The sequence below is a fragment of the Pristiophorus japonicus genome, chromosome 5 (assembly GCF_044704955.1).
Source record: "Pristiophorus japonicus isolate sPriJap1 chromosome 5, sPriJap1.hap1, whole genome shotgun sequence".
Taxonomy (NCBI): domain Eukaryota; kingdom Metazoa; phylum Chordata; class Chondrichthyes; family Pristiophoridae; genus Pristiophorus; species Pristiophorus japonicus.
The window spans coordinates 169,714,509-169,730,067 of NC_091981.1; the positions used below are offsets into that span (position 1 = coordinate 169,714,509).

The 15,559-nt window shown below is 42.1% G+C and overlaps 1 protein-coding gene across 1 annotated transcript in view; it reads right to left on the reverse strand.

Moving 5' to 3' along the window:
* Nucleotides 1-1,049: 1,049 nt before the first annotated feature.
* gabbr2 (gamma-aminobutyric acid (GABA) B receptor, 2) overlaps nucleotides 1,050-15,559 on the reverse strand; it is a 1,540,887-nt gene continuing 1,526,377 nt past the window's right edge. The window contains exons 16-19 of the mRNA XM_070880004.1: nucleotides 14,142-14,324; nucleotides 13,067-13,196; nucleotides 6,829-6,949; nucleotides 1,050-3,950 (exon numbers count right to left, since the gene is read on the reverse strand). Coding sequence (XP_070736105.1) covers nucleotides 3,785-3,950; nucleotides 6,829-6,949; nucleotides 13,067-13,196; nucleotides 14,142-14,324 — 600 coding nt within the window. The 3' untranslated portion in view covers nucleotides 1,050-3,784. The remainder of the gene's footprint in view (nucleotides 3,951-6,828; nucleotides 6,950-13,066; nucleotides 13,197-14,141; nucleotides 14,325-15,559) is intronic.

Sequence of the window (15,559 nt, forward strand, 5' to 3'; positions counted from 1 at the left end):
CCAATAAGAAAAATACTGACCATTATCAGTCTTACGTGGTTTGGTTTGAGTTGAGCAAGCTAAAGGTGTTTTCCATGGCTCTGCACGCTTCTTGATGTTCGTAAGCATGATGCTTCAGCCACAGCTAATACTAAGGCATCATCTGGAAATAGAAATTCTGCTTTGACAATAGCTGATAAGGGATTGGTACCAAATATACCAAAGATATTGGATCTTCATCCTGCCATCCGCTGGTGTTGGTAAGGCCTTTTCCTCGTTGCCAGCTTTGTGGGGGGCCCTGACACTGTATAGGGCAGATGATCCATTGTCACCATAAAGTTGGATGTGCTGAGATTTTTCCAGCCCATATTGTCTATCACAGCTCATCAATGATCAAGGTGGTGGACGCTAACCATAAAATTTGCTGTCTTCATGAAGATTGCTCCTATTTGGATTTGAACTGCGATGAATCGAGCAACATTGGCAAAGGCCTTATATCTAGTGATCTGCTCTGCCAGTTTGCCACCAAAGTGTGGAGACAAAAACCTATGGCCTATAAATTAGACCACATAGTGCCTGTTTTTTGGGCGCTAACCAGTGGGCAGGAAGTACGCGCACATTTCAGGGGCAGGGATTGTACCCTGCACTCCCGTGCACCCAAAACAATTTTGTTCGAAAAAGTATCTAACAATTTCAAATTTGGTCAATTCATAAAGTAAAACATTGTGCATGTTGAGGATTCTTGAATGTATTAACATATTAAACAAGTATATTGTCAATGAAAAGAATTAAATGTAGCAGAGATAGTTTAGCCAAGAAAATAAATAGAGCTGTTTTTGTCAGTGGGAATATTATTCTTAATCTGTGTTAGATATGGCAGTTTGAATCATGGAGCGCATGGTGTCAAAGTAATCTACACACAGCAGTCTTTGGGCAGTGTTGCAAGATGGAAAGCAACAGGAACCCAGCATGCACCTCTGTCAGATCTGCAAGAGTCAGGTTATTCCACAGAACAGAAGAATACAAGAACCTTGAGTTTTTGTATTTTATTCATAAAAACAGATTCGCAACAATTTATTAAAAATTGATTCATGCAGTATAAGGGTACAAGAAACCTTCTGTTCATTTACAGTTTATCCTGGCAGTTCCAGTCTAGATAAAGCATTTGTGCACTAATATGATTTGGATAATGCCATTCGGGGCACAGCCTTCTCCGTTAATTTACCCTTTTTTTGCTGCTGTATAAAAGAACAGAAACATTAAATAACTATATTACTTTGTGGGTCTTTGATATTAGCAGGAAATAAAAATGTTTCCTTAAGGGAAAGAACTACTGTATCATTAAGACAGAAATGTACTGTATGGTTTAAACCTAATAAACTGCACACAGTCAGTATTCACAGACAGTCACAGATACACACGCTCACCTCCAACAGTCCAATACTTTTTTTGTTTTTTCCTGCTATGTTAGAATAATATTTCTACAGAGAACTTGTGTATACATTATATACAATATTCAGTCCTCCTTCCATATGATGAACTGTCTTCAAAAATAAACCTGGTTAGAAGTTGAATTAAGGAGGCAGGGAAATACATTAACAGCCAGTGTTACCATTCAGGATACCAGAAAACAGCATTTCCTCACAACATTTATTAAAAGCTTATTAGGACTGGTTTATCAGTGCACTGAGCATGCTCTTTTGACATAGATGAACATGGGATTGTGCAACCTTGACAGAAATACAAATCTGGCTCGGGAGAGTGCATACCTAAGCTTCAATGGGGCCTTTTGGACACGATCAGAATCTAAGTTATGACATAACCTATTGACTGCAGTGGTAACAGTAAAATACCAATCTCCCATTTAGACGCTTCGCCATGTCAGTCAAGATGAGTTCCTGGTGCATGTTGTCTGCGAGCGAGGGCTCCAACTCACACTTGTCAACTAACTTAATGACCAACTAAGAACTATCCTCCTGGAAGGGACATGAGCAGCATCTTGTTGGGATCCAATTTGACTCCAAGATGATGCATAGGAATGGAAGATGGCACAGAGTCAATCCTCTGAGACAGACTCAGAAACACAATACCTGAGCCAGGTAGTTCACACTACTGTAAAATGCTGCAAATGATTGATCAGTGAACACGGCTCACTAATGGAACCCGGAGGGGTAGACCTGTCACAGGCATTGGGATTCTTCACACTTGGCTCTGGATAATCCTGCAAAGTAATGCCCTAACAGATAGGATAGTCCAAGCTGGACAAGCAACAGGAAGCTTACTAGTGCTCCGTTTTGGTAATCGATGCAGTCTTAGCCAGTTAAAAACTAGCAGTACTCCTACATACTTGGAGGTCCCAAAACCATTGCTATTGCTCACCTGCTATTAAATTCTGTGGTGTAGGTAAATGTAATGTGCCCCTGTGGAGACAGAATGTGCACTGCATATCAGGCAAACAGAAGCTAGTTATGTGGACTTGTGTGATTTGAGTTGGAGATTTTTAAGCATGATGAGAATATAAACAATCACGAGTTACACTGTAGCTCAACTTGCACTCAGTATGTTTGTTTTATTATACCCTTGGACGTAAGTTTAGTTTCAAGACAGATTTTGTTTCATTCATTTTTTTGTACTGCCAAAATGACAATAAACTGTTCCTTGTCTGCTGACATCATTCGCTGAAGCAGATTGGCTGCTGAAGTAAGTTAGGAGGGGGGTGGGGGTGTGTGTGGAGAATAATGAAAACAATTTATTCACATGTAGTATTGTGAACAAGGATACAATAAATATGTACACGGAGTGAGATAGCTAAGCAAAGATACAGACAGGCATATGGGAAGACAGAGATGGAGAGAGCGATGGATTTGCACATCGAACCTGTTTATCTCTTGCTTTCAGTACATGAAGTAAGTGTCTGTTGTATTTTATTCAAGCAGGAAGTGACTGCATCCCCATGTCTACTAGTACCACTCTGGTTCTTATTTGGTAAGCACACACCAGTTTCAGTCAGTAGTACTACAAATGTGCACCGAAACCAGAAATCATCAATTTGCGAGCAAGAGATAACAGGTTTTATCTGAACAAAGGTTTAGGACACAAGCAAGCCATAATATTTTTAGCTGGCAAACCTCACTCTTTATCAAACTGGTAACAAGATCACTTCTACACCAATCTATATACTTTTCACTTACTCTGTTCAAAAGACCCCTGTGACTTATCAGAATGTGTCTTCCTAAATCAATTATGTTTCTACACTAGAAACACATTCCTACAATGGACATATTTATTACAAAGCTTCATTCTCCATATCAAAATTTGTTTAGGGATCTAGTACAGGAAGTTTCTTCTGTGTCATCACGTGCAGAAATAGTGATAATATTTGCTTTTATGCTACAATTAAAATTTATATGCTGGATTTTGTTTGAAGTGTGAACCATTATTATGTATCAAATTTTGCATAGCAACTCATTTTTTTCTCCCTTCATGATTGTGGCACTAAAAACAATTGCGCTGTTTTGATAAAACTTCAGTCCCTGCTTCCTTAAGAAAACCTGTCACTCTTTCTGGGAAGGAAATGTACATCCAGTTTATGCAGAAACAAAAACTTCACAGATAAGGCTACAGGTCTGATTCAGGACATCTCCCCAAAACCACACAAACTGGCTCAGGAATCCAGTAGTGTCTGTTTCAAATGCCTATTCCTCTGTGGTAAGGAGAGCGTGCGTTGTGTACGTAGCAGAGAACTAGGTGGAGTACGCAGTCCAAACGCTGAGTACTCATTAGTACAGGCTACAAAGCCTTTTCTTTACAGGCCGGAAACCATGACTCGAAATGGTGGCTGCACATGTCTGTGCCGAGGGCTGGCACTGGGACTAACACACGGACTGGCACTACTAGCATCAACTCCACCTATTGATGGCAAGTAGGCATGATGAAGAATGGGTAGCTGCAAAGACAGTCTGCGTTGTATACTGCAAAAGAGAATAAAAAATTATCATCACTTATTGCTCAAATTTAATTAGAGTGAAATCTGCAGTGGCTATAAGGGTAAAATTTGTTTAAATAATTGCTTCCATTGACATATTGGTGGTGAAACTTGTTGATTTGATCCACTCATCATTCTATAATTAGTGCCTGCAGATATAGATTAACAATACTTAAACTTCTATTTGTGAACCACTTATGTTTGTATTTCCACTCTTATAGGAAAGGTATCCTTGTTTCATCTTCATTGAATTTATTTCCATTTCCCATGTGCTCTAATTATATTGCTTCCCCTTTATTGCTTCTTTAAATCGCTAACCATTCTACCAGTGGAGTGTGGAGTGTGGTCAACTTTGTTAATTAGATTCTTGATCACTCAGGTAAAATGCTCCCACACCGCAAGAGAAAAGAGTGATACAAAACCAGAAAAAAGATAGATAGGGAATCCGAAACACAAAGTCAGCAGAGAGAGATAAGTCTCTAACTTACTGTGTGTATCAGCACGAATGATCAACTAGTTACATATTACATTTGGTATGGAGGCCGTATGTTTCACTGAAGACACATAAGTACTTGGTATTCCTGGAGATGGCACTGTAATGGTGTCCTGCTTCCCTGTCACAGCCTGTACTACACAGAATAGCAGCTACTTTCTGGTGAAAGCGTGTCGTCTTGTGATTTCCACAAATCACTTAAAATGCATTCTGATTTTTTTTTCATCTGCCAGTGCTTTCTCAGTAGCTTAAATTTCTCGAGGGGATTTCAACTTCCGCCCAAAATGGGTGTCGGAGCGGCTGAGCCCTTTACCTTGTTGACCACACCCAACCACTTTTGGGTTCAGGCCTCATTTGAACACCGCTGGTTGTGAAATGGTGGGAAATTGGAGAGCTCCTGTGCTGAACTGGCTGGCAGGTTGGACCTGTGGGGGGAGCCGATCTGGAGGAGATCCAGCACGGACTGGCAGCAGGGCACAACCATTTTGTGTAACCAGGGGGAATACTCTTGCTTCTCCTGGTCACACAAAAATTCTCCCCAAACAAAATCAGGTCGGGCGTCTTTCGGGCATCCTTGGGAAGCAGGATGTTGGTCTTCAAGATTGGCCCTCATGCCCGTTGTATGCTGTAAAGAGGCAGCTAGAGGATGTTAGAAGGCAATTGCTGGTTTCTATGGAAATATCGGATTCTTTCAGAAAAAAAATCCAAGAAGCTAATTGAAGAACCAAACCTGTGAACAATGGGAATGAAATGGGACTTTTCCACAAAATGGTTATAAGCCTAACAAGGAGCACCTCATCGTTCTAGCTTGTAGCAATGTTCGTGGGACAAATAAGCTAGCTGTAATGATAATCAGGAAATGTTTCAAGCACCAAGCTTTCAGAAATTAGGAAGGCAAATGGAATGTTGGCCTTTATTGCAAGGGGGATAGAGTATAAAACTAGGGAAGTCTTGCTACAACTGTACAGGATATTGATGATACCACACCTGGAGTACAGTTTTGGACTCTTTATTTAAGGAGGGATATACTTGCATTGGAGGCAATTCAGAGAAGACTTACTAGGTTTATTCCTAAGGAAGGGATTGTCTTATGAAGAAAGGTCGAGCAGGTTGGGTCTATACTCATTGGAGTTTAGAAGACTGAGAGGTGATCTTATTGAAATGTATAAGATTCTGATGGGGCTTGACAGGGTAGATGCAAGAGGATGTTTCTCCTCGTGGGGGAATCTAGAACTAGAGGGCATAGTTTCAGAATAAGGGGTCACCCATTCAAAATGGAGATGAGGAGGAATTTCTTCTCAGACGGTCGGGAATCTTTGGAATTCTCTGCCCCAGAGAGCTGTGGAGGCTGAGTCATTGAATATATTTAAGGTGGAGATAGACAGATTTTTTAATTATAGGGGAGTCGAGGGTTATGGGGAGCGGGCAGAAAAGTGGAATTGAGGCCAAGATCAGATCAGCCATGATCTTATTGAATGGCGGAGCAGGCTCGAGGGGCCGTATGGCCTATTCCCGCTCCTATTTCTTACATTCTTAATCTTTGCCTGAACTCTCTTCCCATTCACTACAATGCCAGCTCTAATGCTACAATGAACATCAAATTGATTATACAATAGTTTCACTCTCATTTTACACCACACATGATGAGTCAATTGCTGCAAGAGAAACTTCCCACCAAGGCCACCCTCAACAAGGGAAACACTACAGCATCCATCAGATGGAAACCTCCACAGCAGGGTTATCAAACGTATCTACTTCCTCCTCTGTGACACAAGTGCAGCATATGAACCAGGGTACACTGGAGAATCTCAAGATGAGACCATGCACATTGCTGTCATCCCTTACCACAGTGGCAAATGAAGAAGAAGCTGGCCTGATAGAGGAACTCAAGGTCATTGGTATGCAGGAAATATTGATATGTGGATGGTGTTGAAATGGAACAATTCCTCAATGTTGAAACTATTGATGCCCCATATCCAAGCCGACATCACTGCTAATGAATGTGAGACTTTGATCTGATTCCTAGTCAGGAGAGTTGGATAACAATGCTGAATAACAAGGCCACCTTTGTCTAGCTACTCAAGCTCCAGTCGAGGTGCAACGATGTAGAAGATGGCTTTGCCAATGATTTACCCAGTAATTAAATAGTTGCACTGCTGATCACTGTTCTAAGTGAAATGTTACAACATTAAGATATATTTGCAGCTGAGGAAACATTGAAAAACATATAACATGACTAAAATAATAGGTCAAATTACTGGTTAATTAAAACATTTAGGGAGACAACATTTTGATTTTAGCATGAAATAAACTAGTAATAATGGTAACGATTGCTTCTGCATTTTGGTAATATACTTGTTATATTACGTACTGTTCGGGAGAGTTGATATCTTCTATGACATCTTTGTTTGTTCTGGAAGGCTCCAGTGCGGTGCCCCAAGGCACCTGTGACCGCGAATCATGGTGGTTTTTCATTAGAGGCTTGTCACTATCTATAAAGAAATTTGATGATGTTAATTTTGTTCACTGCAGGGCTCCATTCCCACATGATTATTGAATACAAATAAGAAAAAATACAAATAATTCTACACTAATGTAATGAAATCATAGAATCATAGATGATACAGCACAGAAGTAGGCCATTCAGCCCATCATGCCTGTACCAGATCTTTGAAAGAGTTATCGTATTAGTCCCACTCCCCTGTTCTTTCCCCATAGCCCTACAATGTTTTACATTTCAAGCATCTATCCATTTCCCTTTTGAAAGTTACTATTGAATTCGCTTCCACCACCATTTCAGGCAGTGCATTTTGTTGCGTAAACATCATTTTCCTCATGTCTGGTTCTGTTGGCAATTACTTTAAATCTGTGTCCTTCAGTTACCTACCTTTCTGTTACCGGAAACAGTTTCTCCTTGTTTTTTCTATCAAGACACTTCATGATTTTGGACACCTTAATCAAATCTCACCTTAACCATCTCTGCTCTGAGAAGAACAACCCCTAGTTTCTCCAGTCTCTCCACGTAGTTGAAGTCTTTCATCCCTGGTACCAATCCTCTGGACACTCTCTGAGGCCTTGACATCCTTCTTAAAGTGTGGTGCCCAGAATTGGGCATATTACTCCAGCTGGGGCCTAACCAGTATTATATAAAGGTTCAGCATAATTTCCTTCCTTTTCTACTCTATGCCTCTATTTATAAAGCCAAGGGTCCCATGTGTCTTTTTAACAGCCTTCTCAACTTGTCCTGTCATCTCCAAAGATTTGTGTACATACACCGCCTCTCTGCTCCCTTTAAAATTGTACCAATTAATTTATATTGTCTTTCCTACCAAAATGAATCACTTCACACTTCTCGGCATTAAATTTCATCTGCCATGTGCCCCCACCACCCCCATTTCACAAATCTGTTTCTGTTCTCCTGAAGTCTGTTACTATCCTCCTCACTGTTAACTACATTTCCGAGTTTCATATCATCTGCAAACTATGAAATTATACCCTGTATACCCAAGACCAGGTCATTAATATATGTATAAGATTCTGAGGAGGATTGACACGGTAGATGCTGAGAGGCTGTTTCTCCTGGCTGGAGAGTTTAGAACTAGGGGACACAGTTTCAGGATTAGGGGTCGGCCATTTAAGACTGAGGAATTTCTTCACTCAGAGGGTTGTGAATCTTTTGAATTCTCTATCACAAAGGGATATGGATGCTGAATCGCTGATTATATTCAAGGCTGAGATAGATAGATTTTTGGACTCTAGGGGAATCAAGCGATAGGGGGATCGGGCAGGAAAGTGGAGTTGAGGTTGAAGATCAGCCATGATCTTATTGAATGGCGGAGCAGGCGCGAGGGGCCATATGGCCTACTCCTGCTCCTATTTCTTATGTTCTTAATATATATCATAAAGAGCAATACTAACAACACCAACTGCTGGAGACACCACTGCACACTTCCCTCCAGTCTGAAAAACAACCATTCACCACTATTATCTACTTTTTATCCCTTTTTGTATCCACACAGCCACTGCCCCTTTAATCCCATAGGCTTCAATTTTGTTAACAAGTCTATTATGTAGTACTTTATCAAACACCTTTTGAAAGTCCATATACACAACATCAACCGCACTACCCTCACCAATCCTCTCCGTTACTTCATCAAAGAATTCAATGAAGTCAAACATGATTTGCCTTGAACAAATCCATGCTGGCTTACATTTATTAATCCATATTTTTCTAAGTGCCAATTAATTTTGTCCAGGATTAATGTCTCTAAAAGTTTCTCCACCATCAACTGGCCTGTGGCTGCCGGGTTTATGCCTCGCCCCTTTTTGAATAGGGTTATAACATTTGAAATTCCCTAGTCTTCTGGCACCACTCCAATATCTTATATGAATGTGTTAAAAAGTCCGATGCACTGCTCCTTGGTAGGCACTGGGAATGTGTGCTCCCAGCACACAATTTCCTATGTACACGTATTAACTTTAATGGAGATCATAGCTACAAGTGCAATTTTGTGATATGTGCTCCCGAAGTGCACCAAAGAAGGGTGCATCAGAATTAACCCCAAAATGGCTCCCAACATTTCTTGTGATTACACTAGGTAATATCTAAGCCCTAGGAACACCGAGCAGCATATTTACAGCAGTTTTCATTGGTTATTTATTGCATGCTGCTCTCTTGAATCTTTTATTTCAATTAAATATCATTGACGGCTTTTTTGGTTAAAACAGTAGCTGAGCTATACAGACTACAAAGATTCCAGGTTCTATCTTCAGTCTGTGCTAAGGTAGCTGATCTCAGCTGGAGTTCTAATAAAGGGAAATTTGGTTATTTGATGGGGGGGGCGGTGCTACTAGCTAAGGTTACCACCCCTGATTGTTTTGTAGTGATGCCATCCATAATTAAATAATAATACTTGCATTTATATAGGGTAGAAATTCTACAATGTCATGTCCGTTTTATGGTGTAAAACAGGCGCATCGACGGCCAATTTTAGGGACTAATGTTGCGCGTCAAAAGGACGCCTGAAAGACATCCAACCTGACATTAGGCTGGTCATCTTTAAAACTGGCATTAGGCCGCTTACATATGTAAATGTTAACTGGGCTCTGGGGGCTGAAACGACCCTGATCTGTGCCTCCAGTTAGTGCCTCCGGGGGTCGCTAACGGGGCGCAAAATTGTTTTCGCCGATGTGGGTGGGGGGGGGGCGCTACTGTTCCCGCGGGAGTTAGTGGAGGTGCTGACACGATAGTGCCACGTCCCGCTAGCAGCGTCCCAGGCCGCCACGCAACTGCTGATGATGTCATCATCGTGCGTGGGACCCCTTAGTGCTCCGCAGCAGAAATTGCCCAGCGCCCCATGAGGCTGCCACGAGCGCCGTCAGTGCCAACCTCGCAGGTTGCAAACTGGGCCGACCTCTGCTCGCAGGGTGAAAGTTAAAGTGGAGGCTGGGAGCACCGTGCACCGCCATATTTATTTCCAGCCGAGTCACCCGTCGGACCATCTTGGTCCCCCGTGGTGTGGTCTAGGCCGCCATCATGCCACCCACCACTCAATTTGGGCACCGGGCTTTGGCCTCAGCAACACACTGCCCTGGCCCAGTGTATCCATCAGCGGCCTCACGGAGTGTGCAGTAGCCCTCCCCTTTAATGGATGGGGAGGGGTGTTGAAGTCCTGCTCGGCCTTGGAAATAGCGGATGCATTGACAGTCATTTTCCAACATTCCATGGACTCTGGATCAGTTCCTATGGAGTGGAGGGTAGCCAATGTAACCCCACTTTTTAAAAAAGGAGGGAGAGAGAAAACAGGGAATTATAGACCGGTCAGCCTGACATCGGTAGTGGGTACAATGATGGAATCAATTATTAAGGATGCCATAGCAGCGCATTTGGAAAGAGGTGACATGATAGGTCCAAGTCAGCATGGATTTGTGAAAGGGAAATCATGCTTGACAAATCTTCTGGAATTTTTTGAAGATGTTTCCAGTAGAGTGGACAAGGGAGAACCAGTTGATGTGGTGTATTTGGACTTTCAGAAGGCTTTCGACAAGGTCCCACACAAGAGATTAATGTGCAAAGTTAAAGCACATGGTATTGGGGGTAGTGTGCTGATGTGGATTGAGAACTGGTTGGCAGACAGGAAGCAAAGAGTAGGAATAAATGGGTACGTTTCAGAATGGCAGACAGTGACTAGTGGGGTACCGCAAGGTTCTGTGCTGGGGCCCCAGCTGTTTACATTGTACATTAATGATTTGGACAAGAGGATTAAATGTAGTATCTCCAAATTTGCAGATGACACTAAGTTGGGTGGCAGTGTGAGCTGCGAGGAGGATGTTATGAGGCTGCAGAGTGACTTGGATAGGCTAGGTGAGTGGGCAAATGCATGGCAGATGAAGTATAATGTGGATAAATGTGAGGTTATCCACTTTGGTGGTAAAAACAGAGAGACAGACTATAATCTGAATGGTGACAGATTAGGAAAAGGGTGGTGCAACGAGACCTGGGTGTCATGGTACATCAGTCATTGAAGGTTGGCATGCAGGTACAGCAGGCGGTTAAGAAAGCAAATGGCATGTTAGCCTTCATAGCGAGGGGATTTGAGTACAGGGGCAGGGAGGTGTTACTACAGTTGTATAGGGCCTTGGTGAGGCCACACCTGGAGTATTGTGTACAGTTTTGGTCTCCTAACTTGAGGAAGGACATTCTTGCTATTGAGAGAGTGCAGCGAAGGTTCACCAGACTGATTCCCGGGATGGCGGGACTGACATATCAAGAAAGACTGGATCAACTGGGCTTGTATTCACTGGAGTTCAGAAGAATGAGGGGGGATCTCATCGAAACGTTTAAAATTCTGACAGGTTTAAAAAGTTTAAATGCAGGAAGAATGCTCCCAATGTTGGGGAAGTCCAGAACCAGGGGTCACAGTCTAAGGATAGGGGGTAAGCCATTTAGGACCGAGATGAGGAGAAACTTCTTCACCCAGAGAGTGGTGAACCTGTGGAATTCTCTACCACAGAAAGTTGATGAGGGCAATTCACTAAATATATTCAAAAAGGAGTTAGATGAGGTCCTTACTACTCGGGGGATCAAGGGGTATGGCGAGAAAGCAGGAATGGGGTACTGAAGTTGCATGTTCAGCCATGAACTCATGGAATGGCGTTGCAGGCTCGAAGGGCCGAATGGCCTACTCCTGCACCCCCTATTTTCTATGTTTCTATGTTTACTGCCCCCAAACAGGGCGATGGGGAATTTCGCCTCCTGGATTTCTTATTTACTACAATTAATACTTATGTCCTTAAAGGGACATAGATACACGTTAAGAACCAAATAATGTATTGTAGTTTACATGTTATAATATTCCTCTCCATATTAAAACAGCCTATCCTTTGACTTACCATGAGCACATCACAGAGGTCCACGAGTATAAAAAGTACTCTCGCAAAGAATTAAAATGCATAATATTGCAGTTAGAAAAGTAAAATAGGGCTCCTTTACAGCTATAGTTGTATTAGGGATTTCCATGACATTTCCATGAAAGAAGATTGCATGTGGACAGCGGTACAGTTCTCGTAATGAAGATGATATGGGATCAGAAGCTTAACTTGGGGTTGAATAGAATGCTGCGATTGCAAACTGTTTGTTCGAGCCTGAGACTGTAGTTGGAGAAAGTGAAGGAATTTGTGGCAAGTTTACATAGATTGAGGCGGGGACCAAAGACAATGGGGGTGAAATTGCCCCTTTTTCAGAGACCCTTTACCCAGGCACAAAACACTTTTCATCCAGGGGGGCGGGGGATGGGGGGTGGGGGGTGTGCGGCGCTATGGGAAATTGCCCAGGAGTTTGCGGAGGCGCTGTAATGGCAGCACCACGCCCGTGATTAGTGTCCCGGGCCACCGCTCAACTGGCGACGATGTCATTGGATTTGGTCATGGGTTGCAAAGCTGGCCAACATCCGCTCGCGAGGCGGAAGTTAGAGGGGTGGTCGCAAGCGCTCCTCGTCGCCGTCTTAGATTTTTTGCCGACTCTTGGGTCGGCCACCATACCTGTTCTTTAGCATGGTCCGGGCTGCCATCGTGCAGCCCGGCACTCCGTTTTGGGTACCTTGGGTTAGCTCTTTTATTATACTGACTATTTTAGCAGCTGTTTCATGTAATTCAGATTTATGAATACCTCTCTGACCTCCACTTGCCCCAAAGAGGTATCTCAATGTAATCCCCTCAGTAATGGGATATTAAAGAAGGCAGGCAGCCAGAAAAATGTAATATATTGGGCTCTGATATTTCTTCAGTCATTTTTTGGGGTTTTCATATTCCATTTGCTGTCTCGTAATATCAGAGAATTACCAGACTCAGAGTGCAGCCAAGGGAAAAATAAACCCACAATCTATATTGGACTGTAATCTTACAGATATCCAAAGTTACACAAGCTGGATTGGATTTAAGAACCTTTCAGGACAAATAGATTAAAATATTGTAATTTGCAGCAAATAAAATTGAAATTAACACCAGCAGTGTGCTGCTATATATCAAAAATGATTAAACAATGTCAAAAGCTCTGTCTCCTTTGAAGTGTTGCTGAATTTTCTAAGGGTATTACAGACAGATGCTCTTACCTTTTCCATCTGTGAAGTTCCGTATGCTCAGGATGTTATTCAGCTCTTGAATGTGGTTTTGCTTAATGTACTGCGTCTTTTCAGGCGTGTCCTGTAGCTGCATGGTAACCTCCTCAAGCTCTTTGTCAAGCTGTAAAGGGAAGCAGCGTACCCTCAATGAATACAGTTTAAATTCAATTATGCCTATGTGAATTGCAATGACCTTTCCTAAGCTATGAGCGAAGAGAGGCTTCTAAGCATCAGATGCTTCAAAGAATTTAATTGCAATTTGTACTGTATCCAAGTTGCAGACAAGAATTGGAATTTTCCATTCTTCAGAGTGCATCATAGATTCATGAATTCTGCACTCAGCTCTTAGCCTGTCCCATTATATAGCTGAAGTCAATTAATTCGGATGGCCCAGTGGAAATTAAATTGTCACATTCATGGACCATCTCCAGTAAGCACAAATTTATCAGAGCTGCATAAATACATTGGCAAACAATTGGTGCCTGAAAATAATTTCCCCTTGAAAGAATGTCTCTGTTCCCATTAACATGTATCAAATGTAAACAAAGTATTTGTAGTGTGAAAAGTTTAGAAATGGGAAATAACATGCTTCGACTCTCATATATATATTTATTTGTGAATGTGAAATGATCATGAGTCCTGACCTTTGATGAGCTGTAAACTGCACAACAGATTTTGAAAGAAAAATAAAGAAAAACTAGTAATCTCAGAAACTGAAAGAATTCCTTCCATCTGCCAAGAGACTTAATCATTTTCAAAATATGGGAATCCCTAGTTTGTACATTCACTAGAGACTATCAATTTTCCAAGTTCTAATAAAAAGCCTAAGAAATGTATTATTGGTTGGCATCTGGATACCGACTCTCTGCCTTGATGTAGCTGGTTATCCTCATATTTCCCTACATAAATATTCATGATTATCATTTTCCTTTGAGTTTTCAAAACAATTGATCTTCTCGAGGGTATTCATTCGAACTTCACTGCTGTCTCTGTTTGAAACTGTTTGCATGATTCATTGGAAAGAAAAGAGAAAATGAGCAGATATGGTTGAAAGCAAAGTGAGCACCTCTGTGATTTTCATTCGCAGGCGATGGTTATCAGTCTGAAATCCTTCAAGTCGAGATGTATTTGCCTGGTTCACACTTGTTACAGAGGTTGATGTCTTTGAGTCGTCTTTCCTCTGATTCTGGGTGAATTGTAATCTCTTGTTCTGAGTGGCTGCATCTGGATTTGTTCTTAATGTAATCAGCTGTAGGAAGAGATCCAGGAAAGGGCAATTTAATGCAATATACTAAAATAAAAGACACTTAAAAAAAAAAACTGAGGCTGTTCAGGTGTCTTCCCACCGTAGAGCCTCTGCTTGCCCTTTAGGTGGCCATTGAGTAAAGGGGTGGAGCTGAGGGCATTGGCTCTTCACTGGGATCCAGCTTACAATCAGCTCAGGCATGCCGTCGTTTTTAATGACAACAGTTGCTCTGTAAATGCTCACAGTTCCTGCATGCATGCACACAGTGATCTCAATTTTTCATACATGCTGTTTTCATACACTACATAGAAAGATAGAGTTGTCTCAGAGGAGATACTTTTTTTGTGGATTGCAAAGATCAAGATAAAAAAATAAGGTAAATTCACAGTAGGGAGCTATGCCCACAGGGAGCATGGGATAGAGAGTCAGCACTATACTGTTGCAACCTTGGCCCTGAAAGTCTGCAGCTCAGTGATCCTGGCAATTATGCCGGGATTCTGCCAGGAATCTTTGCGATCGACACTGGTGGACTTTCCAGGGCCAGGGTAGGTCATTTAATTAGCCTGTTTCAGGGGGTGTCCACACCAGATTTCCTGGCATTGTGGCATGGCAGACACTTCAAATGTGTCTCTAATGACTTGGATGTCCACTAATGGTCCTCAATCGAAGGGAACTCCCTCTGGTCACATGAACTTTGGCTGGGGCAGCAATGCAGGCCTCGGGTGGGCATGTCACACAACGAGCCTGGACCCAGCCTGGACCCCCAAGTGGGTCCCATATCTTGGCAAGTTACTTCTGATCATATCTCCGTCAACCTTATGCTGGGTCCCACTGAAGACCCGCAGTTTGGGAATTCTGGCGTTCACCAAGCTTAAGATAGACAGGAGCGCTGCACCCAAATGGCCAAAGAGGAAACATCAGGGAAAGGCAAGGACCTGGCACAAGAGGTTCCAGTATAGTTTCCAGCTGTTCCAGTACTAAAGTTATGGCACATTATAAAGACTGTGGATTTTCTAGTCCTCTATTTTTGATCTGCCCTCCTTTTGAGCATAGCTCTCAGTTGGGAGAACGGGAATGGTGAATTCACCCAAATTTATTTTTGCACAGTTAAGCTTCTGAAAACAATATGAGATTTTTGAAACCTCATATATCATAATTTCCATGATGAAAAGTATATTTTTATTGATGAATTCTGTGTTCATCAATATGAGGAATATTAGTACTCAGGTATTTAGTAT